Source organism: Saccostrea echinata, unplaced genomic scaffold, assembly GCF_033153115.1.
Source record: "Saccostrea echinata isolate AGI-Se365-2 ecotype Australia unplaced genomic scaffold, CSIRO_AGI_Sech_v1 ptg000028l, whole genome shotgun sequence".
Classification (NCBI taxonomy): Eukaryota; Metazoa; Mollusca; class Bivalvia; order Ostreida; family Ostreidae; genus Saccostrea; species Saccostrea echinata.
The window spans coordinates 16,521,346-16,548,078 of record NW_026889777.1 but is presented as its reverse complement, the minus strand read 5'-3'; the positions used below and the strand labels follow the sequence as shown (position 1 = coordinate 16,548,078).

The following is a 26,733-nucleotide window of genomic DNA, read 5'->3' as shown; positions in this document are numbered from 1 at the left end:
TCAAGCATTCATAACATTTAAACAGACCAAGAGGAATTGATTGAACTCTTTATTTACAGATATTTTGACAACTACAGTGATTCCTGCTCTTCAGTACTACATTGTCTTTGCACATTTTTCCCAAGGGTAAATACAAGGTACATGTACCCTATGTTGAAAATGTAATAGATAAGCTTAATATCTACAACTTTACTCACTTTAATTTTCTCAGGCCCGAAGAATGCAGGTGATGGTGGTGGTGGTTGGGGGGGGGGGGGTGGGGGGTGTCAGGGGGCCACTTTTTATGAGTATAGTATCCTGCTAAAGTAAATTTCTGATTACATGCTGATTGTCCCCCCTTTTTTGTTGCTGTAGGTCGAGGTGGCAAATTCTAGGTTTTGGACACTTCATGAGGATTTTTTTTTCTTTTGCTTGTTTTTTGAGGGATGTTTCCATCCCCCCAACTTTTGAAACCGCTGTTAAGAGCCTGTTTCTCACTGTCATAAAAAAGAAACTTTTCCTTTAGTGTATAGAGTGTCCTTATGTTAGATGTTAGAAACTGGACTTATCTCAATCTCTCTAGCCCTATGTCATCATGTGGAACTTAGGCTGTAGTATGACTGACCTGTTCACGTTCTGGATGCGAATATAATCTATTTATAGCTTTCTTCATAAAATATGTCAATGTAATTTTAGAATTAGATGGAATTTTAGATGGAATTAGATGGAATGACGATGATCAATCGATTGGCTTGCGTGATAATTTTATGCATAAACGCCGAAGGCGTTTATGCAAATTATCACGCAAGCTACTCGATTGATCACATCATGAATCCAAAAAATAAGACAGTTATTCCTTAAATAATACACAATATTCTGAAAAAGTAAAATTGATAGTCAGTACTACTATAAATAAACTTTATTTCTTGAAAAGAGGTCACACATTATATTTCTTTGCAAAGTTCCCCCCCCCCTTTTAACTATGCTATACAGCAAACCAAAGAAATGCTTCAAGAAACTCTTCATTGTTTCATGACTTCTAAGAGGTCAAAAAAATCGTGAACACATACATGAAGAAATATTTGAAAAATAATTCACTAAATAAAAGTTTAGAACAATCCGAAATCATATGGGTGAAATGTTTATACAAATAATTGTATCTTATATTGTAATTTTTAATTTAAAGATATAAATACAGTTACAATGATGGGTTTATTTTTCATTTGTTTCTGTAAAAAAATGATAAATTGATTTCCTTAAACTCTGCTTTGTTTCTTTTATTTTTCTTGCTGTTTTACCTTTTAACTAGGAGATACGACCTGCTTTACATGACTTTTACGTACTGTTATCTGTTATACTGTACGAAATCTCTTAGGCATTCATCTGTATTTGTATATCTGGTGGATGACCTATGTGGCAACCCTCTTTGAAAAAAATTACGCACTTAAGTGCGTTCATATTTGAACAAAATTAACGCACTTTGAAAAAAAATAAATTCAAAGTGCGTTAAATTTGGGACATAATGAACGCACTTTGAATTTTTTTAAAGTGCGTTAAGAGGGTACATCAACCATGGAGACACTTAACGCACTTTGACAAAAATATGCATTAAAACAAAAAAAATTCGGGACTTAGATTTTAGTAATAGACAGCATTAATTTGTTATATTTCTTTCAAAAAACTGATTAATTGATCTACCCTCATCAAGAAGAGGCTCGGGGGTCATAACGCTGATCTAGGCAACAACAGCCAACTGACTATACTTTGGCCAAAGCTTTACAAAATCAGAGTACAACATGAAAAAAACAACATAAAATGCATAAATAATTTAATACCGCTTAATACTAATCAAATAACTGTAGAAAAGTCCAACATATTGGGTGGGAATGACCAATTAATTTTTTCATACTTCTAAATACTTATCAAATAACTTTTAAAAGACCATCATATTGTGCGGGAAAATTATTTTCAAGGGAAAAATCATAATTGGTACCTTTTCCATAAGAAAAATGCGATGCTTTTAGTCACTTATCGACACCTACATCTACCGAACTTAATACAGACTGGATAAAATGAAAAAAAGAAACGAAAGTGTGCTATTAAAAATCATTCACTATTATTTCTAAAAGACCCAATTCCCTGCTCTAACATTTACGAGAACCTTTGAAAAAAAGAAAACACCTTAAAATCTTTAAAACGTCTTCATCTAAGATCCTGACGTGATGTCATCATCGAATTCGAAGTTATCCAATCAGGTTAAAATGATTATATACTACACTAAAATTTTCAAGAATATTGACCAAGCCGTGCATATTTTTCAAAAGAACATTAATGTGGTCGATATTAACACACTTCGAAAAGATTATTTTTCAAAGTGTGTTATCTTGGTCCCAAATTTTATCGCACTTTGATTTTTTTTCACATTGTGTAATTTTTCAAATAGTGCGTTTTAACAGACCCAGCCGATCTATAGTCTATTTAAGTTCTACTACTGCACCACAGTGATGCCTTTCCCCTAAATATCTTAACTAGGGATTAATTCTTCCTTCCTCAATTAGCTTAATTGTCTTTAGTAAATAATCCTAAATAATAGTTAAGGAAGAAGTCTGCTTTTGTATGATTATTCCATGGATAAAGAAAATGGGACAGTTGGAATAATTACGTAATCTTGGGCGCCCGATCAAGCAATGAAGTTTAATTATAATCTGTTGAATTTCGATCTGCACTGACAATCAATGTAAGTTACCTTTTCAAAATGTAGATATAATATATTCTTGTTAAGTAACTTATATAATGTCATTGACTTATCTAGACTACTTAAGCATAGTTTTTTCTCTGATGGTAGATATATGAATATTATTCTATTGTGGCCAAAGAATGCCTTAATTTATTTTTTGAATTTCAGATTTGAAGGTGTTAGCTAACAATCTTAAGAATTTCTTTTCACAGGTAAATTTATAGATCACACAGGTTATTTAAAGGACTATTGACCTACTTATCAGGTAATCTCCAGTGTAATATATACCACGTATTTGTTGGTAAACACTTTTTGTACTATGAAATTTGGGGTCGAGTATCTCAGACCTGTACGTCATTGTTTTGTGAGCGAATTTCCATCCATAATAACCTTCACTGTATCATTTATAATGATAGTCTTAATAATTATGCACAATATGTCAAATAGTCAACCAAGAGGCTTGGTCTTGAAGTGTATTTGGAGTGTATCAAATTATTTAGTATCAGCAAAAACATTTTGTTCGAAGGATGATCTCTCCCATTTCCTCTGTTTCCTTGAAATAGGTGGCACAGAGGTGTCTTTTATATATATATATATATATATATATATATATATATATATATATATATATATATATATATATATATATATATATATATATATATATAACTTTCAACATTAAGGATAAACACACATGTGCACAAAATTTTGTCAGAAATCAGCAAAATATCTAAAAGATTTGTGTTCATATAGATTACTTAAAATAATGTTTGCCAGGGTAAATTTGCAAAAATGTAATATATGTATATAAATATAAGATTGGGTTGTGAGTAAGAAGAAAAAGGATCTTTTCGTTGCTTTCCTCCTCGTGCTGACTATAGTTCGTAATTCATTTATGAGTGTTTCCTTTGCCTTTTCTAAAGCAGCTTCAATTAAGTTTGATTGGTATTTTTATCTGGAAAGAAATATTCTAAGTTCAAATAGTCTTGTATTTCTGCGATCCTCATCTACAACGATAGTACAAATTCTCTTGGTCATATTAAATGAGATATTTCGTTTGGTATGGCAGGGATGGCATGAGTTGAATATCAAATATGGGAATCTGTGATCTTGTAATAATGATCCATTACTGATGGGAATCTGTGATTTAGTAATAAAGATCCGTTATGATTTTTCTTCCCTTTTTTATAATAAGAATGTCTAAAAATGACAATTTGTTGTCGTTGATGTCCATTGTAAAATGCATACTTTCGTGAAACCGAAATGCATGTATACTTTCGTGAAGCTTATTTAAAATGCTGTTAAAATGTTGTAGATCTTGTAGAGATTTCGTCCAAAAAATAAAACAGTCATCGTAATAACGTTTCAAGTTTCTTTCACTATGTAGACCAAATTCTTTTCCAAAATGTGTTTTACATTCTGAAAAAAAGTTTTTCATCCAGAAAAATGCTAAAGGGTGATGTCTATGGCAGTGGATGTTATCGATTGTAAAACGTTATATGGAGAGAAGTGCTGGGTAAATGCGGTTAATGGTCGAAGTTAGCACTTTTATTCGTTAGATTTACAACATAATAGTTCCACGGTATAGTTTAAAACTTGGATTAAGCTTTTTCAAAATTTTGGCACAATATAGTGTAAATGAACGATCTCAGAAATTGGATCTCTTTCATCAAATATAGAATTTTATTTTCTCTATATTCTGACTTTGAAAAAAAAATTATTCTACTTTGAATTTTACAAACATTAAATCATTTAAAAAATTTACATTTTAAAAACATCATGAAAATTTGATTACATTGAAATAAGTATTTGTTTAGAAGTACTTTGGATAAGAAATCTCACAAATCAACATACTTGTTACAAGTAACTATCTGTACCGTTCAGGTACCAGGTACCGTTTGTCTGATCAATTACTATTTTTATTTTTTGTTTAAAGAAGTTAAAGAAAGTTTTCAACACGTATGTATACAATACAGCAAACACGCTTAAAATGAATTCACTCATATACAAAGTAATTTTCAATCTCTGTAGCTGTAGTTTTAACGTTTAGGACGAATTAAAATTATTTATACCTGGTACTTCTCTACAACCATGGTTTGCTATATCTAGCATAGGCTAGGTTTGAAAAATGTAGACCTATCACTGCTGATTATCCTTAAAGTGAAAATATATTTAAGCCAATTTTGGTAGAGAAGAGTAAGACTATTCCGATTCATCGTTCTTGTCAGATTTTAGACTATGCCTTATACATCACTTTGTCCCACATCACAAATGCAAAAGTCATTGATAACTTCCCGACCAGACAATATGTTGACTAGATCGCAATATCTTTTTTTAATTTTTACAGCCCAGGGATCATGAGATATTTAAAATCCTCCAAAGTTTTCCTTTATTAGAGAAAACAGTTTAAAATTCATGGGGTTTATTTACGATGTTTCAATTGGACCACTCATGCATTAACAAAAGGGCAATAAGTGGACCAATAAGTGGACCATACAAATGGGTATGAATTTCTGAAGTTTTGGGCGAAAACAGTGCAACAGTGCAAGATGGCGCAGAGTAGTAAAGTGATTTTAATGACTATAATTTTAGGCTTATTAAAACAGATTTCAAGCAAATGTATGAGCCACGATGAAATGCTAGTGTATCATTGGATATCAGTGGAATTCAATTGGCCGAACGACACGATGAAGCAGGAATACATAGACTCTGGGAAATATATTCCTGAAAATAATGCAATAAACGGGATAAAGTTGTATAATGATGATGTGTATCTCACTATACCCAGACTTAAAGATGGTGTAGCTGCTTCTCTGGTAAAGGTGGACAAAAGTCAAGTGAATGAAGAGTCGCCTAAACTAAATGCCTACCCCAGCTGGGAGATGCATACTCAAGGGGACTGCAATAAACTTCAGTTGGTACAGAGCATGGAGATAGATCCTGAGACAGGGCTTATGTGGATCTTGGATACAGCTTACGTCCCTCGCTCACCTACGGAAGTCGCTGAGTATTGCTCACCAAAGATAGTGATATGGGACATAAATCTTAACATTGAGGTAGACCGGTATGTTTTCCCTGAAAGTGTTGTGTTACAGCGTTTCTATCTTAATGATCTCGTTTTGGATTACGGATCTGAGAACGAGGTGAGATATGTCTACATTAGTGACACTCTAGGATGGAAGATGGTCGTGTATGATCACAAAGAGAAAAGGTCTTACAGTTTTCTTCATTCCAGTTTTGAAAGAGATCCTGCATATGCTAGTATTTTGATAAATGGCCAAAGTACTATGGCTCCACTAGGAGTAAATGGAATTGCTATGTCCTCTGATTTCAATGAAGTTTATTACTGTCCACTTGCTTCTCAAACACTGTACAGTGTTCCAACGTCTGCTCTCCGAAACAACAATTCCAACATAAACGTCGCCGTAAAAACTCTCGGAAGCAAAGATATACAATCGGATGGACTTTATTACGGTAAGGGAAGATATTTGTACTACTCTACTTTAGGTCAAAATGGGGTGTACCGTTGGGACATTGTAAAAAACAATAAAGAAGTATTGGTTCAAAACTCTGCAATAGAATGGGTAGATTCCTTAGGTATGGACGAAAACGGTTACCTTTGGTTTACCTCTAACAATTTACATACGTTCTTTGGTAATAGCACCTCACCTGGCAAAACAAATTATTACGTATGGAAAGTGTATGTTGGCGAAAAAGGATACCTAGCTGCTCCTAAAGGCAGCCCTAGACACACGTGCTCGGCGTCAACCTCAACAGGAACACACCCTGCAAACATCGCAAACAAGTGGGTGTCATTGGAATACGAGTGGCCAACATGCGAACAGAGAAAAGAAGCAGTAAATTCAAACAAATTCATTTTTGAAAATAATGAAATCAGTGGAATTAGGGTGCATGGCGGCAAAATCTATGTCACAATACCCAGAACAAAAGATGGCGTCGTTGCCACGCTTGGTATTTTGAACGACCACTTTATCAAGCCCTTTCCGTCAGCTGCCATGAATACGTTTGGCGATTGTAACGCTTTGCAACTTGTTCAAAGCATTGAAATCGACATGAATACGGGTCATATGTGGATTCTGGACACTGCCATCGCCCACTCATGCAGGCCTAAACTAGTTGTTTACGATTTATACAAAGACTCGGAAGCGTTTCGGTATGAGTTTCCGGAAAGTGTGTTGGATCAGGAATACTTTCTTGAAGATCTGGTCTTAGATTATGTCAGCGATACTGCTGCATTTGCATATATTTCAAACTCTCTGGGTCACAGTCTTATCATATTCGACATCAAAAATAGAACAGCTCGACATATAACGCATCCGTCAATGAATTTTGAGAAACAATACGAGAATATAACAATAGCAGGTATAACACACGGACCTTACAGAAAAGGCATCAAAGGTATCGCTATTTCTCCAAATTTTCAATACGTTTACTACACACCTTTGGCCGGAAGAAAACTTTATCAAATTAAGACTTCTGTTTTAAGGAATGAGAGCAGCTCTAGTACAGATATAGAGAACTCTGTACAAATGGTTGGAAACAAGGCTTTCTCGAGCACGGGTCTTTATAGTAGTAAAACTGGTTTATACCTCACAGATCTCAGCAGTGGATCCGTCTACAAATGGCATTTTTCAACATCAGGAACGTTCACACCCAATCTTACTCCAAACCAAACTTTAGTGACTAAAAACTGTCTGTCTCAATGGTTAGAAAGTCCTTTTGTGGATGAGAAAGGACTTTTGTGGTTTACATCTCGCAACGTTCAAGCATTTCTGGGGAATTCCACTACCACTGGAACGTTCAACTTCTTTACATGGAAATCGAATGTCGGAGATAAAAGTTATCTTTCCGGACTAGTAAAGAAAAGCACATCAACAGGGACCAGTTTGTCGAACACTTCATTTATAGGAGTCTTAATTGTTTGCCTGCCACTGCTATTTTACTCCCGAATTTTCTAAACGATTTAACTTGAAGTGACACGAGTTATACATTGTTGGCGGCTGCCGATGAGTGTAGAACAATAAAAGACATTGAGACTTGTCAGAAAAGTACTTTAAAACAAACAAGTAAATACTTTACATCATGTGAATTTGTCGTTAATCGTTTTTTGTTACCTTAATAATTTCAGAGAGTATTGAAATGAAATGTATGAAAGCATTTAGAAACATAAAGACACTATCTCGAGAAAATTCATAGACATTTATAAACCATATCGCCTCGTTACTATTGATTTTGAAGCGCTTAAAAGTTTGCAGTGTTATTTTCATGTCACATCATTTTGTAAACCATTCCGCTGTTAGTTAATTTACTTAGTCAATATAATTTATGTATATACAATCAGCATTAAAATATTAATGTATGCATGTACAAAGCAAATATTTTCCTCATGTTTTTACCTATAGTACATTTTCTGTCGGGTCATGCCCTGTGACAGATATTGCAGCATAATTTATGCAGAACGCATAAAAATGTACGACCAGGCATGAAAACCCCCCCAAAATCATTCATTTTGTAAATTCTTCTTTATTTTCAATAAGGGAAATACTTTCTTAAACGAAATACCTTATTAAAGTAACATTCTAGAAGGTTCACAATGAGGCAGTGACTGACAAATTCTTATATCGATCATGTTTAGATCTCGTGGAAAGAAAGAATCCTTGACATAAATTCATGTCATCTGATCTATGTTGGCATTGTCACTTTGAACAAAGAAAAAATACTATTTTTTTTATAAAGTCAACATAAAAAGGACATTTACAGTTCTCTCAAGGGTGTTATTAAATTGTAAACTAACTTATATCATATATATCTATATCTATCTATCTATCTATCTATCTATCTATCTATCTATCTATCTATCTATATATATATATATATATATATATATATATATATATATATATATATATATATTACAAAATAATAATAATACATAAGATAGACTAACAAAATGAAAACATTCTTTATACATCTTTTCAAAATAAAGTAAATGAATAATGTAGTATTTTTATGTTGTACACCGTGACTATATTTGATTTGCACTAAGTGTACCAAATACACAGTAAAATGTAACAATGTATTGTCACAATGTACAATATGCATTTTGTATAGTTACATCTATGTTTGTGATTAATTGTATCAATGTTGAATGAAAAATATGTTCTAAGAATTAAAACGCCATGAAAAAGACCTAAGAGTATGCTAGTATGTGATAAAGTTATCATTCCAGTTTATCAGGAATAACTGGGTATACCCTGTAATTTACCAAGTAAATCTGCATTGTCTTCAGATTCCTAAAAAAAATGAACTAAAATAATAATTCACAATAAATAAGATAAAACCTTGATCTCACGTGATTGTCTAATATTTCACCCGTAGGTGTTTGGTGATAAAACGAAAAAAATCTTTATTGAACTGCAGTGAAGGTAACGGTACCTTTCAAGAGAGATGTTTGTAAGGTGGCGTTACCTGTAATAGCTCTGCTTGAAGTATCAGGCGATGTCTTTTCTCCCCTGATATTAACACTCTTTGGTAAAATATATATGCCCTGAAAAGATCTTCGAAATTTTTAAAACCTGTAAACACATTGCAAAAGTCAGAAGAAAATTTTGATCACAGAAAAGTTACTTTTGAAAATTGACACCTATCAGGAGAATAATTCATACTCTTTTTCCATATCACACCCCCTTTCAGCCCGAGACACCAGCAGAACATAGGAGCCTGAGGACTGATATTGTATGGTTGAGGGCTGATGCAGGGTGTGATATGGAAAAGGGTATGTTTTATAATACATGTATTTATTACATTCTTATAATAACATACAATGCAATAATTCGGGTATTCTATAAATTTATATGTAAATCTTTTCTAACAACACTTGTTATAAAATATTTGATTGAAAAAAAAGAAAATAATTACTATATTTTATCATAAGGTAATGTTAATTCCTAATTTAATTCATTTTTTTCTCTGTTTTAGCTTACATGTAGTTAGAAATTAAAATCGATTTAAGTAATTTTAATTTTTAAGGTACATTCAACAGAAAGAAAATATAGACATGTACCTCATATATATTAAAGAAAGAGTTAACTGTGGCATCACAATAGCTGTATCAGGATCTATGCATTACAGGTACATTATATATAGCTGAACCATGCATTAGGGATCCGTAATACATGGGCGCTGTTCACCTTTTGTGACATCATATTGTATGCAAAAACCTGTATTTATTACTAAGTATGTTATAACTGAAAATAATGTAACACTTTTAGTGTTTATGAACACTTTATATTTTATATCATATTTTTTGTGACTATTTTTTGCCATGTCGAAAAACAACCAACTACTAGGATTAGTAATTATGATACCCAAATGTCAGTATCTTACAACAGCAGAAGAAACAAGGGTAGCACCACGCTGTCTGACACAGCCCACTGCATGATTCTCTGGAACAGAGGAGACTGTTGTAGCTGGAACTTCGTATACACTGATGTAGGCTTCTCTTGACCGAAGGGCCCACAGCTAGAAGAATGTCCAAGGTTGATAACCTGCTGACTATGAAAGAATGAAGAAGATATATTTAACTACTACATATGGCTTTCTTCTTTCACACTCAAAAAGATTACGATTGTGATCAAATACAACATCTAAAACCCTTTAGCTGAAGAAATATTGCAATACAATAATTTTTCATTCAGCGGCAATTACTCTAAACGAAGGTATAAATTACTTAAACAAAGCATTTGAGGTTATCTGTGCAAACTATCTTAACTATTCAGAAAAGATATCTAAACTAATTATTTGATGTTAAAGAAACAATTCATGTATATCGTACTTACGTAAAAAGAGTCATCTATAGATTTTGTGAAATTATATTGAATCAATATACAGTATATCACTATTAAAAAATCGTGTACATTTTGCCAAATCTACCAAGTTTCAAACAGAAGATTTTTTTTAATTGCTACAATAATTCTGTGGGATAATTCAGATAACACAGTCAAAGACTTTAAAGTTTTTAATTTTGATAAAGAAGTTTTATTTCTTCATGTAAAGCAGCATACCTGCCAATGACAATGGAAATTGGAATAATAATCAGGATAAGTGTGACCAGTAAAAATGCCGTGAGAAAACCCGTGTTTCTTGACTGACTCCACCGCTTCAGAGGGGGTTTGCAGGTGTCCCTAACAATGTAGTAGTTCACATAGAAGAATATGACGTCAGAGAAGACACCGATCAGCGGAAGTAAAGGACAGGCCAGGGTACCAACCTGAAATAGTAAACACAGTCTCTTTCTATATAGATAACACCTTATATAATAATCTTTAATGAACATATTCATTACATTTTTCAACAGTGAAATACTGTAATTTATCTATTGAATAAAAGTGATATTCAGTCTCAGTGTGAAAGGATATCAAAGTAAGTAAAAAATAATTTCTGGCTTGTCATAAGATAGAGATTGTAACTAAACTATCTTGAAAGAGGCTAAAAATGCCAATTTCTTCCCCAATATGCTCCTGAAATCCATGTTACAATATTTTCAATCTCACAACCGCTAAGCTATTCATGACGTGTCAACCGCTTGACTATGAAATCACAGCCTAGCTAAAACACAGTGTTAAAAAAAGACAGAGGCAAAGGAAAAGCAAGGAAAATGTAATAAACCGAAAATTCATTTTTTGCAGTTGGATGCGGAATTTATTTCACTCGTCGGACAGGACAAGCTCTCGGCATTTTGGAGTGAAAGTTGCGGGTCTTTTAAATGAGACCTTAAAAACCGAGGCCCCGTAACACGGTAGGCGTTGGCACGATAAAGAACCCTCACTGCTTAATGGTCTTGAGTGCCGAGTTAAGGTCTAAATTTGAAGCCCTTCACAGGTATATGGTGACGTCCCTATATGAGTGAAAAATTCTCGAAAGGGACGTACAACAACATACAATCAATTAATCAATCCAGTAAGGGTAACTACAATAATCAAAACCAATTAATACTAATACAATATAAAACTTGATATACTTTCATACATACCCATATAAGTCCTTGTCGGTAAATCAAAACTAATGCTTGTCCTGATATAACAAATTCTGACTTTTCCTGCGTCCAGAAATATCGAATGTAGTTCACTGCTAGCTGTCCGAATAACTACAACAATTCAGAGAGGAAAATGGAAAACTTTTTTATCTTTATCTAAGATAATATATATAATAACATGATGTATGGTAACTTTTAAAGCCACATCTTCTTTATGAATTTGACAAATGTCTCGTTATTTCTGCTGAACGTTTTCTTTCCGATTTATATCTTCTTCGATAAAAATGATTTTCTTTTTATTTCTATAGTGGTAGAGTTACATAATATCCTTTGTGTCAAAGATAGAATGTTTCTTCTTTTAATTTTGGTTTTTTCGCTGCAACATGAAAAAGAAATTGGATATCAACCAAAATCTAACTCTTTGTACAGTGGTATGCAATAATATTTTTTTTCTAAAAATACATGTATCTGATAATTAAAATACTTCTGTTTCTGATAAAATACATACATAGGCATGTTTCTACATACATTTATTTCTTAACACATCGCAGTTACGGTACTAAGTTCTTGTGTGAACAATAAAAATATCCCTTTTATGATTATATTTTCTTTTATCAAATATAATTATACTTATTTGAATTATACAAAGGCGACAAAATTGAACTTTGTTTCATTTCATATGTGTTTTGTATATGCTATTACCAATCCCTAGCATCACTTTTCTGAACATTTATCGTTTCATCTACATTTTTCGATCACAAAACAAAGCGCACCGCAGAGCAGATCACATCCCCCCCCCCCCCCAAAAAAAAAATCCCAATATAAATTATTACTTTAGTAATTTCAGTTACGCACTCTCTCACTCACCCTTTACTTTATCCCATCTAACTTGGTTGCGAGGGGACAATAAGCACAAGAATTGCAGTTAATTACAATTGATTTGAGAAAGTCAAATGTACAGGGAACAAAGTGAAGCTGCTAACAAAACTTGCAGATTTTTTTTTCAAAAAAAAAAACAAGTATACATTACTAAGGATAGTTTTACATTTTCGAAATTAATAAAATACTAACTGTTAGCCAGTTAGCTGAAAGATTGATATAAATGTACATAGAATAAAATGCCCAAACCAATTGATATTTTGCTTTTGACTTGTTGACCTGACCAAAAATTGTTCCGACTAATAGTTATTTTACAGTTGGTATTCAGAGTATTTTTATACCGGAAATATATTCAAAATATAAATTATTTTTAGTAGTTTTTAATTAATATTTTTAATATTTTTAATTTAATCTTATCTATTAAGAATACATGAATATTGATGAAAAATGTACTTAAGAGTAGGGAAAATTTTAGAAAGCAGTGTTGACTATATTGAGGGTAAAAAACTTAAAAAATGAGTGGTTGTGACTTCTAAATCACTCCGACATATCCATTGCATTCGAGATAACCGTGTTTGAGATACCGATGTTCAACTGTATATCGTTTTGTACAAAGATCTCTCTCATTTATATTGACTAAACAAGCAAATGCAACACCTACGTGTACAAATGTATCCATGACAACCAGTTTGTACAGTTCTTGTCCTATAACTGTTCCAGTACAATCATATGTTAACTGGAAAAAGAAAATAAATATGTGTACTTTACCATTTGAAATTAAGACGATAATAAGTTCTTTTTAAAAAAAACATCAACAAATTATACCATTAGAATATTAATGTGTTCTTTTTGCATCTAATAGACAGTTTAATACCTATACCATAGAATTCTCTTAGCGGGTTACAGTTAGAGCTAAAGTTGGACTCTCTGAGAAAGAAAACTCGGGCTTGAGTACCATGAAAAACCTTAGTAAGCCGACTATAGAATGCAACATTGATAGCTAAGAAATTTAGCATCCTTTGGATGCATACAAATCACTTTAGACGGAGTGACTAAAGGTACTCCCCAGCTTCTTTGGTTAAAATATACATATATATTAATTATACTATAAACATAGCAAGACCTGCGACTTACACCATTTTGGTCTATTTTACCTCGGCCGGAAGTAGTCAAATATTGACATGCATAATTATATATTTCTAAACAAAATAACTGATCATCTATTAGTGTAAACAGTTTATGTAAATACATATCGCTTAGCTTAAGACTTTAAGCACTCCCAGTCCTAAGCAGAACGCATGAGCTATCATTACATTTTATGCCTAAACAGACTGAGACTATGGAGTGCTAAGGAGTGAAATATTAAGATAATGAACAGTACTCAATCTCGAAAGTCAAATGAAACGGTACAAATTTGGAGCACAGCTAACACGGACCTCAAAATTTAGAGGTGGGATCAGATGCCATGGAGGAGTGAGCATCCCCTGCCGACCGGTCACACCCGCCGTGTAAAGTAAATATTTTTTTATCCTTAGATAGAACACTGCTGATTTTACATACCTTAGTAAGCCGACTATATAAGGTCACTATGAGAGCAAAGAGATTGGCCATCCGCAGACAAAACACTCGGGCTAGAGTGATACTCAACTCCACCTTCCCATTTGAATACTTCTCAATCATTGGTAACTGAGATATACAAATAAAAAGAAAATAACAAAGAATTTTCGAGGATTTGAATGAATCTAGTTTTAATTTTGCTTTTCTGTTTTTAAGAGGGTCGTTCAAAAATTGCGCGGACTTGATACAAAGCGATTTCAGCAAAAATAATTGATGACAAACACAGATAAAGGCACAAGTATTGAGTGGTCAACAAAATTTCATTTGTTATAAATTTTCAATGACTAATTAGGACCTATCATTAAGTCACGGCAAATGTGAATTAAAATTTGCAACGTAAATGGCATCTTAAAATATTTGCGCTTCTCATTTTCTCATCGTATTTTCCCCTGTGTTTGAAACAGATTTGTTTTACCTTATCCACTCAATATATTAAACATTCACATACAATTTGTTTTTTAACCTAATTACTGCAGATATTTCTGAAATAATTGTGTGAAGTCGGCCGCTCTCAAGAAGAATTAAATTTTCTTATATTAACATTTCCTTTCCTCCTGGATTGCCTTTAACTGAGGTCCTACCGTCTGGAATGCTATTGTGCTATTTGTAGACAGTGTGGCAAATCACAATCACACGGAAATCCTTTTTATCATTTATTATGGCGATTAAAGGCAAATAACAAATCCACAACGGTTAACAATCACAATACCACATTGGCTAAGATATTCGGAATGTTTTCTAATATATACTTAATCTTTTGTTTCAATCTAATCTCAATCTTTTTCTCAATCTAATCAATGATCACAAAAACTGTCACTTATATACTATGAAGGAAACATCTAGAAATAGAAAGTTCTGTAAAATTCTAGGTCATCATATTCTCACATATTCTAGAGAATTCTTGATTATTCATTCAAGTAATATGTAGAACATTCTAGATTTCACATAATTAAATCAATTCATTAAATTTCTATAAATGTTCTTGAAATTGCGACTGTTCGCAACAGACAGATGTCTGGTATACTTCCACTTTACTAAATGTTTCATTAAGCATATTTTGAGTATCTATTGGCATTTTCTCGAACACTACTTGCGATTTGATAAAAGCGCGCTGCAAATACTTTGGCCTCATTTTGCAGTGTTGTTATAAGGAGGAAAATGGGAGAAAAATTACAATTTCAGCCAATACTTAAAATATTACGTCTTATTTCTAAAATGCATAAAAAGAAACTTTAGGAAAAAAATTGTCAGGTGATATCGTGAATTGTAAGAGAGAAAAATGCATGAAATTTTTGATTCGGTAAACTTTTGTTTTCAAAAATGTTTGCCGTGCTCCGTACTGTCTGATCACCCTCGGACATAAGAAAGCAATATTTTAAGGAGAAATTAATAATTATCGAACAAAATACCAACCTTTTACAAGAATCTATCTTAATGAAATATGTTTTTATAAAATTTTATTGATTTTTGACATCTGTAAGAGTAAACACTAACAGAGTCAGTGCAATTCTCTAACAACATAAAAAATTAAATGCTACGAATCTTCTTGATTTCTGACTGCTGACGATAAAAGCAATATATAGTATATGTTTGCCTTATCTTAAGAATATTTCAAAGACTACAGGAATTTATCATTTGCTTTGTGTGATTTTGTATTTAATTTTTTATAATTCCGATATCAAGGGATGTAAACTGTATTTGCCGCATTTTAAGAAATCGGAATCGCAAACAACTCATGATTTCCTGCTTCTAAGATGTCTTTACTCCAAAAAGGATTTAATTTCGATTCTGTATGTATAAAATCTGTATACAATGGATCAATTGTGAATTTTTGCCAGTAGTATCCTTAGTTTGCTTTGTATCGACGGGATGAGTCTTTGTCTATTCAGAAGTCATTTTTTCTGCAACCTACATTTAACCACCATCATAGATTTATTCAAATTTTTATGGAGCTTTCCCGGTATAACACACCAAATGACAACTTTGTTCTGCAAAAACTCGCCAATGACGGAAACTGATAATATATCCTAGGGTAATTTTTGTCCTCATTATGACTAATGATGTATAAAATATGCATTATTAACACGATTACAACAGTTCACATCAATGCACCAAAAGTTATATAATTGTAGGGCATCTACCTGAAAACGACAGAAAATTTGACGATTACCACTTCATTTACATGTATGTATCATAATGCCTGGCAGAAAAAATCACCAATTTATTCTAAGAATGGAAGTTGAAAGATGCCTTATATTTCTGCAGGTACCCTTCTACAAAAAGATACACATTATTTTTTTTTTCTACAGGTGCCATTTTTATTTATATTTTTAAAATGTGAAAATACAAAGTATTTTTTTTTCTCATCGTGAGAATAATAGTAATATATGCTTGTATATCAAGGCAGAGTACTCACATGGTCATAATGTTAAATTCTTTCTTTAAAATTTTAACGCCAGGAACTCCAAAAAATAAATTAAAATAAAAGTTGTTTAATTATTCAGTTTTAATCAGTTTTCGATTTTTTGCATAAATTTTTGAGCCTTTACTTAATATATTTGAATTTTCCGCTGTATTCACTGCACAACTTTATTTTAAAAATTTCAATAAAAAGACGGCAACAATGGATAAAATGAAAAACCAACTAATTGTAAGAAACAGAAACCTAATTTCTTTACTTTTAATCTTTATAAATTAATCAAATCTTTTTACCTTGGTTATTATTGCAGGGACCAGCATATTAATGAGACTAAATACAATAGGTGTACCATATACATGTATAAAATCAGTCTTACTCTCCTGAAAAATAAAATTCCGACAAGTACTTATATTATTTTATCAATGAGACTGAACGTGAAAAATGCACTATATTTATAAAATCAGCCAGTTCCTTTACAAAAATACTGATTATCACACATTATCTTTCTCATCTTTATCATAAATGAGATTGAATGCGATAAATGTACCATATAATTGTACAAAATCAGTCTTACTTTCCCGTAAATAAAAGAACTGATAATCACAAATAAACTGTTAATATTCATATCATGCAAAAGGTGTGCATTAAATTGTACCACATACATATATAAAATCAGCCCCCCCCCCCCTCTCTCTCTCTCTTGTAAAAATACATAGCTTGTAAAATTAACACACATTTTCCTTTTTCTTTTTCTCATTGCAAGCAAGACTGCATATATTTATACAGCTCTATTTTTTTTAAACTAATATGCTTCTGTGTACAAATTCAATGCATAATTTGGAAGTATTGCTACTAAATACTAAGAAAACATGCAAGCAAAGGATATGACGAAGTTTACAATTACACCATAGTTTTCATATTCATGATTGATATTTTTTCCTTTGTAGTTAGTTACTTCCTCTTTCGCACGAATAAGCTGCATATCTTTTTTTTAGCCGTTGGCATGTATTGACCATGATCTCTATTCCACTTTAAATTCTATCCTAACTAAACTGATCATGAGCTGCAATAGGGACTATTTTCCGGTCACCTTAGTTTAACAAGAGGCCCATGGGCCACATCACTCACCTGAGACTTTGGCTAAAAATTCAGTATTTTTATGAGTGGTATCAACCTATCCCTAAGGGGGCATGATTTGAACAAACTAGAATCTACCCTAACTGAGGATGCTACCAATTTCTTTGACAAATCATGACTTAAGAAGATTTTAAAAAGATTTTTTTCCTATAAGTTCTATCTTCTATTGTGGCCCTGCCTACCTCCAGAGGTCATAATTTGAACAAAATCGAATTTACACTACCTGAGGATGCTTTCATATAAATATGACCAATCATGGCTTTGCTGTTCTTGAGAAGAAGATTTTGAAGATTTTAAGATTTTTCTATGTATATCTATGTCAACCTTTGATCATCCATCGTGACCCCACCTATAGCCAGGGGTCATGATTTGTACAAACTTAAATCTACACGACCTGAGGATGCTTCCACATAAATATGACCAATCATGGCTTTGCTGTTCTAGAGAAGAAGATTTTTAAAGATGTTTCCTATGTATTCCTATGGAAAACTTTGATGGTTCATTGTGGCCCCACCCTACCCCGGGGGTTATGAATGAACAAACTTCAATCTACACAATCTGAGGATGTTTCCACATATTTAGTTTCATCTTTCCTGACCCAGTGGTTTTAGAGAAGAAGGTTTTTCCTATGTATTCCTATGTAAAGATTTGATCATCCATTGTGGCCCTGTCCTTTCCCTGGGGGTCATGATTTGAACAACCTTTAATCTACACAACCTGAGGATGTTTCCACATAAATTTCATCTTTCCTGGCTCAGGGGTTCTGGAGGAGAGAAGAAGGTTTTACCTATGTATTCCATTGTAAAATTTTGATCATCCACTGTGGCCTTCCCTTTCCCCAGGGGTCATGATTTGAACAAACTTGAATCTACACTACCTGAGGATGCTTTCATACATGGCTTTATTGTTCTTGAGAAGAAGATTTTTAAAGATTTTTCCTATGTATTCCTAAGTAAATCTTTGATCGTCCATTGTGGCACCGCCCTACCCCCGGGTGTTATGATTTGAACAAATTTAAATCTACACTACCTGAGGATGTGTCCAGATAAGTTTCATCTTTCCAGGCCCAGGGGTTCTGGAGAAGAAGATTTTAAAGATTTTCCCTATATATTCTTATGTAAAAATTTGATCGTCCATTGCGGCCCCACCCTATCCCCGAGGATCATGATTTTAACAAACTTGAATCTACACTACCTGAGGACGTTTATGTAAGTTTCATTTTTCCTGGCCCAATGATTCTTGAGAAGAAGATTTTTAAAAGATGCCATAAATTTTTCACTAATTTGTAATTATCTCCCGTTGAAAGAAGGAGACCCTTCATTTGAACAAACTTTAATCCCCTATATCCAAGAATACTTTGTGGCAAGTTTGGTTGAAATAAGCCCTGTGGTTCTTGAGAAGAAGTCAAAAATGTTAAAAGTTTCCAGACGGATGGACATACAGACAGACAGACGACGATGGACAATATGTGATCAGAAAAGCTCACTTGAGCCTTCAGCTCAGGTGAGCTAAAAATTGCTTTGCAATAAATATTTAGTTCCTAAATGTGTATTAAATAAGTTCACAAAAGTATATAGTTTAAAAAGTTTTGAGCTTACATGAACAGTGTAGTATAAAATCAATTGAACTCTTCTTTATGCCCTGAGTGCTAAGTAAAGGTCTAATTCTAAAGTTCTTCATCGTTATATAGAAACATCTAATATGAGTGAAAATTTCTCAAAAATGACGTACATGTTATTCAAAGTGTTAAAGTGATCACTATAGTAAATCAAAGTGTCAAAGTTATCACTATAGTTCACTATAGAAAGTATCACTTTAGTCAACTACTAGGGTAATGCCATTTTTACAACTTAAGTTCGCAGGTGCTTGTGGTCAGTACACCCAACCCCCTTCCGCGTATCCAAACAAACAAAGCAAAACAATACCTGAGACAGGATTTACATACTGGGGAAGGGGGTTGGAGTCCACAAGCACGTTTGTTCCAATTTCTAGAGTACTATCTTTAATAGGAAAATAAAATATGATACATTAGCCATAAACATTTCTGAAACATAATTTTAGTTTACATTAATATCCAGTGATTAAATTTCAGTTAAAATAGCCTAATACAGCTCTTACTTTGGTATCTGAAGTCTGGTCTGTAAAATTCACATAAATAACGAGGAATACAATGGTAACACAAGCGCCACCAATGATAAGTCTGAAAATAAAAAGGTTATTTACCCGACATATCAATATCATAAATAACATTGGAATCTTAAACACTTAATTAAGTACTTTGTAATGTATCCTCGAAATAGTGGGATTCATAGCAATATAATCAACATATATTTTACATATTTTACACATCAAACAAAATAGAATTCTAAGAATGCTAATAAATCTGAGTTTAATTTGAATATCATAAATTACTATAATTTTGCACTTAAGGCGTGAGTAGTTATATTTTAGCTTACATATCTTTTCTTATATTGTGAAAAAACAAAGTAAGATATCAGCAAATAATAACGTTTTGCTTTTTAAATTGCTTTGAACCAGACTAGGATTCTAAAACCAACCATCTTCATTCTAGTATACTATTACTTACACTGTAATGAACCAAGCTAGAATTCTGAGACCAATAATTTGTCTTTTGTTCATAGTGTATGCAGCATCTTTAGCTCTGGCTTCGTATATATGATCCTGAAAAAGAGACCTTCTACCTGGCATTTTATAATAAGGAGTGCTTTTTGATAGATTTAAAATGGCAATATTAGCAGCAAAAAGGAAAATTGAGATAAAATATACCATAACAAAAATAAAAACTTTATTGTTGCCCTTTTTATTTGATTAATAAACAATTTATTATTTTATTTTCAAGTCAGTTTGCATAAATCTTACCTAAATGTTAAAAAATATGCCTCTGTACACATTTTTATTTAACACACTAGACAAGGAAAAATAATTCGACTGATTCTGACCTTGTCAGATTTTTCAAAGCATCTTTTTAAACATTACACATACCTTCAGCATGCTTACTATGCATTTAGACAAATTTTTGCTGGCCGCTGGTGACGTCACAGAGTAGTCCCAGGAGGACAGGAGCATAAGAGAAAATCTGAATCGACTTTCAGCTGCCGAGGTCGATCTCGGCGAGGCTGCTTTTCCTATGCTGGGGACCAAAACAAGTGTACCTAGAGTTACCTTTCAGAAATCCACAAAAGACTAAGGAAACAATATTAAAACTAAAAGCCTTTAAAATTAGGCTTCCTCAATTCTTCTACTATTGCACTCTGGATTACTGTAAAATCATTTCAATTGGTGGGGTAATTTTATTTTTAGATTGCTTAAAATTGTTTGAACGTTATTTTCTAGGCCGAGGTCTCGTTATGAAAGATTAATAATTATGGTTGCTATAAAGTGATAGATGGATAGTCAGAATACCCACTAGATTTGCACCAAGCATGCAAAAATCAAAATACTATGATTCCACAGTACATATTATTAAAGATATAGTTATTTTTGTTTCCTTCAAACATTCTAAGATATTAAGATAACTTTTGTTGTTTTTTTTTCTTTTCCTTTCTTTTCCTCTATTTCTTCTCTTGTGACATGCCACTGTACCTTTTCAGTATAACAAAGAGCGTCCCAAAATATGTTATGATGATCAAAGATAGGTATGCAAGGGCCAGGTAGTAGTTGTCACCTAGGGTCCATGGCTGGTATCCTCCATAGAAAACCCAAACCTCCCCCAACACTCCCTGAAAAGACGTTAAAGCCAATAGAGTTATTGCTCTTTTCACAGGGCAATTCCTGAAAGTACATGTGCATGGAGTTACACAGTTTGGGGTTTATTCTTGCGTTCCATAACTAGTTGACATTGTAGATTCTGTAAAACTTCAGTTTAGCTGGAAACTCCATTTGTTCTTAATATTTTGACAATAAATCATATAACTTGTTCTGTAGGTTATTGATATGTACATTGTTGGTGTTTCGATAGACAATGTTATATTATGTTTAAATGTTATAAGACATGGATAAGAATAATCAATTTGTTGCAAGATTTAGTGAGCATTCACCGAAATATTTCTAATTTGTATTTCAATTTTCAAACAAATGCACAAATGATCATTTATACAATAACAAGCAATACTATTAAATTGTTATAATTCTATAATAGTTGACTTTATTGTGTAACAATACCTGTCCGTCAATTAAGTTTCTAAGTGTGAACCCGTGTGTAACATTGCCATAGGGGAAGGTTATTGCCATGGGAACCACAACAATACTGAGCCAGAAAAAGGATAGAACAAGATTCGTCATCAGAACCCATCGGGTAAACACAAAGAGAGCACCAATACTGGAACCAAAGTTACCTACAAGTAACAGAAAAATCGTTAAACACAAATAGAGCGCCAATACTGGAACCAAAGTTACCTACAAAAAACAGAAAAATGGTTAAACACAAAGAGAGCACTAAAACTGGAACCAAAGTTACTTTCAAATAACAGAAAAATGGTTAAACACAAAGAGAGCGCCAAATAACAGAAAATGGTTAAGCACAAAAAAACACGAAATTGGAACCAGAATCGCCTACAAATAACACAAGAAAGATTTAAACACAAAATAGCACTAAAACTGGAACTAAAGTTACCTACAAATAACAGACAAATGGTTAAACACAAAGACAGCAACAACACTGAAACCAAGGTTACCTAAATATAACAGGAAATTGTTTAAACACAAAATAGCACGAAACTGGAACCAAAGATACGTACAAATAACAGAAAAATGATTGAACACAATATAGCATTGATACTGGAACCAGAGTTATCTGGAATGAACAGAAAAAATGGCAAAACATGCATACACTAAAAACACACAAACTTAACTAAAATCAAGATAGACAATGATAAACGTATGAACAGAGCACTTGGTCTGTGACTAAAGATACACTGTGTCTGAGGACGAAATAAATAAAGATAAATACATCGAAAGTAGTAGATTATGACTAAAAGATTCCCTGAAAAAAGTTAATAAATGGTAAATACGTATACAAGGCATCAATATTAGAACCAAAGTAATTTAAAAGGTAAATATACTCTCGCGAAAGGAACATACATGTAGCACCATTATATTAAACCCAAAATGTTATCTGCAAACAAAATAAGCTATGGTACCTGTAATATATGAACACTAATACTGTAACCAAGTAATATACATGTATATTGAGTCAAAGCAACAAATACAATTGTGAGTACTAAGCATGTACAAAGCAGGAATATCAAAACCAGCTTCATAAATTCAGAGGAACAACCATGATAAACATATTAAAGGGTTCTAAAGAAGCAATTCTGATTCGGTTCAAAGTTGCACTTTAGATACAGATACAGCCACAGGTAAAGTATATATTATGCAATACTTTTTATGCTATAAGTAAAATTACCAACAGGTCTTGTTTAACACAAGTTTAGAGCAAATGTAGTAATTAAACACACAGTACATATAAAAGAGTTTATATTGTTTTTCAGAGTTATGTTGAAAGAATAAAAAAAAAAGTAATGCTGAAAGAATAAAAACCAAAGTCAAGAATAAACATACTTTCTATTTCCTTGATCTGTTTTCTAAAGAATGGTTGTTCAATCTGTTTGTTTTTCCAACGCTTTTTCCATATCTAGAGTTAATAAAAAGGTTTTAAAATCAAATAAAATTTGTACAGTAACTTTTAATTGCGTAATTTTTTTTCACTGACGATATATATGTGTTTCCCATTGTGAGCAGGCTTCCGCGATGTAAAAGTATGTGATTTTTTTTAAAGTTTGCGTTAAATTTGAATATATATTAATTATATGTGTACATGAAACTCTCTTTTACAATGTAGTTACAATATATGTACTCAAGTAGTTACACTGCATGACAATCAAATGAATTTTTTTGCGGTGGATGTTAATTTGCATTTTTTAAAGAGGGGGGGGGGGGGGGCAGTCGGGAAGAAAAAGAAAAAAACTGGAATGGATAATTAGATCATATGACTCTATACCTTCAATTTGAATTGATTCTTAAAGCAATGAACTGCTTTTACGATGTTGGAATATTTTGCTGTAAACTTATAGTTTATTATTTCAATGAAAGAAAAAAATGAAGTCTTATAAAGTTTGTTATTCATAACAGAATTTGGAGCGCATGAATGAAACAGTTATATTATTGCTATCCAGTATAAAAATTAATTTCTTATATCATACTTATAGATACACTCTGTTGCAAAAGTCTTTCTTCTGATAAAATAAAATGCTTAGTTTTTAAGTCGTACTGATCATAAAGGTTTATTTTTTCACATGCAGAATAATCATTACAGTACATTTTAATGGAAAATAAAATTCTCGGAAATACAGCTTATATAGTATTTAATAATTGAGATAACGGTAATAAACCTTTAGTGAATGCGGATTCCTTTCAGAGTAACACACCTATGCATGTACCTTGAAATCGTGAATGAGAAGTCTGAAAAATCCTAGCTTCGCTCTGATGTTGTTCTTTTTAGATGCACCGTCGACTTCACTGAAAGAAATTCAAATAAACTTAATCTACCCCCATCTCTCTCTATCCAAGATAAATCATTTTAAACATTATAAATATCATTAAATTTTATTAGATTTAAGTGCATTATACATGTAGATAAAGAAAACATGTCAATTTTACTCTTTTTCTCCGGAATGCAGTATTTCTTCAAGGTACATATCTTCAATGACCTCTCCTTCAGGTGACTGAGATTTTATAAGATGTCCTTGACCTCTTAGTAATGACGTATTTGAGGGCTTTTCTGGCTGGCCCTTTATTAGCGTGTTGGACACAATTTGGGCCATCGATGATCTCTTTCTAGCTATCCCCTTAAACAATAAATTAAGTTATTATCATCGTTATATTTTCATGTTAATTAGTCAAATTTGGTTGATTTAAAAACATTTGTAAAAAAGTACAATAATTACCCTACTGCGTGCATAAAGCACGCCCCACGTAGCAACGATTGAAAATGCATGACATCCATATTAAATGCATGGTTAACAGTACAGAGTGACTGTATAAAAACTGTTAAATGTGTAAAAACGTGTGTGCATACGGTTCTTTATGACATTTTCCTTTAAATGCATTTTTAATCAATTCACCGTAACAAAAAAAATTTCAAATTTTCTTTAGGGTAATGTGTGAAATTGTTATCCCTTGAAAACCATTGTTGACCTCGGCTGCTCCCCGGTCAACACATTGGTTTGCGCGGGATAACAATTTCAGATGTTACTCTAATAAACGTGTAATATTTTTATAATAGCATAAAATTTTCCTTTAATGCTGGTTGGCCCCATCCAATTTTGTGGTCAGTTTAGGTTTGTTTGTTTGTTTTTGTTTGTTTTGTTTTGTTTTGTTTTTTTTTTTTTGCTTGTCAGATTATTTTTTTGGGGGGGTTGGGGGGGGGGGGGGTTGCCCCCGTTGTTACGGGCCTGCTTAGTACCTGAAATAACTTATCTGTTGTGAATTTTGAAGAAAAGGTTTCACAGTGTACATCTCTATCTGCATGATTCGAATATCTATAAAAGATTACTTTTCTGAAAAAAAGGATAAACGAGGATGACATTATCAGGACTTTATACTTCCATTTATATTACCTGAAATTGATTCGTCGAGAAACATTTGTTGAGAAGTACTGAAAAGTCTAAAAGTCCCTTTGTATGTTGAAACCACCCTTTCCAGCTCGATACATGTACACGATGTAGACCTTAGCTACAATCAACGTAAACTTTACTAGGTGGACGACGGATGATATTCTAAAAAAAAAAAATGTTGACTGCGCGGAATGTAAGTGTGTGTGCTTCACCTTTATTTGTATAAAACATTTAGTATTTCTAACATAATAAATACTGCATTTAGTTAAGGATAACAATAAAAATTTTCACCCGTCGAAAACCGAGGCGCAGCCGAGATTGACAACGGTTTTCTTGGGATGAAAATTTTCAACGTTACTCTCAACTACATGCAGTATTTGTCAGAAGAAAGAAAAAGAGACGAAAAGGACATAGAGTGCCTGGAGAACCAACAGAAAAAACATTTCACATGTGTTTGGATTCCCACCCTATCTTTTTTTAATTATTTATTTATTTACTTACCCCAAGGCTTGTTCTGGAGTGATAATTGTGCATCATGAATAGTGATCCCTGTCCTCTTAGATTTACGATTTGTAGATGATTCTTTGTTCAATGAGATGACATGTTATGTTCCTTCAAAGACTATAAAAAACGAAAACACAACTTTAATAAAACTGTATATGATCTTAATACAATGCAAAAAACAATAAGGAAAAATCAAGGATTGACTGGGGTCTATATTGTATGTAAAACAGACGTTCTAAAAGTATTTCAATATGGGATAAAATATTAATACAGGGTTGACCATGTCATTTGCATTTCACATCTTAAATCTAAAGGTTAGTATCTTATTTCAGCATACGTTATCATGTAATTGTAACAATTTTGAAAATTCTTGCGGAAACCTACTCTTCCATGTACAGATTATGACCTCTGTGTGTTGTAGACCCTAATGTTCTAGGACGTATGGGAACACTGAAGTCCCCCCTTTAACCCCCCCTTTAATAAATCTATTATGGTACTATTAGTAGTATAAAGTAGTATACAATGTTAATTTGAACTTAACTTACTAAAATCAATATTGGTCACAATCTATTAAGTCACAATATGAGCGTCGGCGTCGTCTGCAAAGTCAAAAAGAGATCAGCAGTCCAGTATTGTCCGAGAGACGTGACAAATCATACCAATGCAAACATTTCAGTTCATATTTGGAAAACTCAATCAAAACTGAGATGAACTTTGCAAAATTTCAGTCTGAATATTGTTTAAAAAAACCCAAAGAAATCTTGTACCGTTT

General features: G+C 32.7%; 2 protein-coding genes across 2 annotated transcripts; one reads left to right on the top strand and one right to left on the bottom strand.

Moving 5' to 3' along the window:
• Positions 1-5,053: 5,053 nt before the first annotated feature.
• On the top strand, positions 5,054-8,226 carry LOC133194188 (uncharacterized). The gene has a single exon (XM_061330190.1). The coding sequence runs from the start codon at positions 5,266-5,268 to the stop codon at positions 7,693-7,695; it is 2,430 nt and encodes an 809-aa protein (XP_061186174.1). The 5' UTR covers positions 5,054-5,265; the 3' UTR covers positions 7,696-8,226.
• Positions 8,227-8,687: 461 nt separating this feature from the next.
• On the bottom strand, positions 8,688-26,649 carry LOC133193829 (transmembrane channel-like protein 3). The gene is made up of 18 exons (XM_061329758.1): positions 26,507-26,649; positions 25,959-26,078; positions 24,502-24,689; positions 24,282-24,360; positions 23,404-23,476; positions 22,006-22,178; positions 21,427-21,563; positions 20,827-20,974; positions 20,411-20,505; positions 19,942-20,023; positions 16,980-17,066; positions 14,211-14,336; positions 13,312-13,386; positions 11,769-11,882; positions 10,801-11,006; positions 10,124-10,291; positions 9,206-9,284; positions 8,688-9,030 (listed from the first exon to the last, which is right to left on the bottom strand). Exons 2-18 carry the CDS (start codon positions 25,992-25,994, stop codon positions 8,971-8,973), a joined length of 1,926 nt encoding a protein of 641 aa, XP_061185742.1. The 5' UTR covers positions 25,995-26,078; positions 26,507-26,649; the 3' UTR covers positions 8,688-8,970.
• Positions 26,650-26,733: the final 84 nt, after the last annotated feature.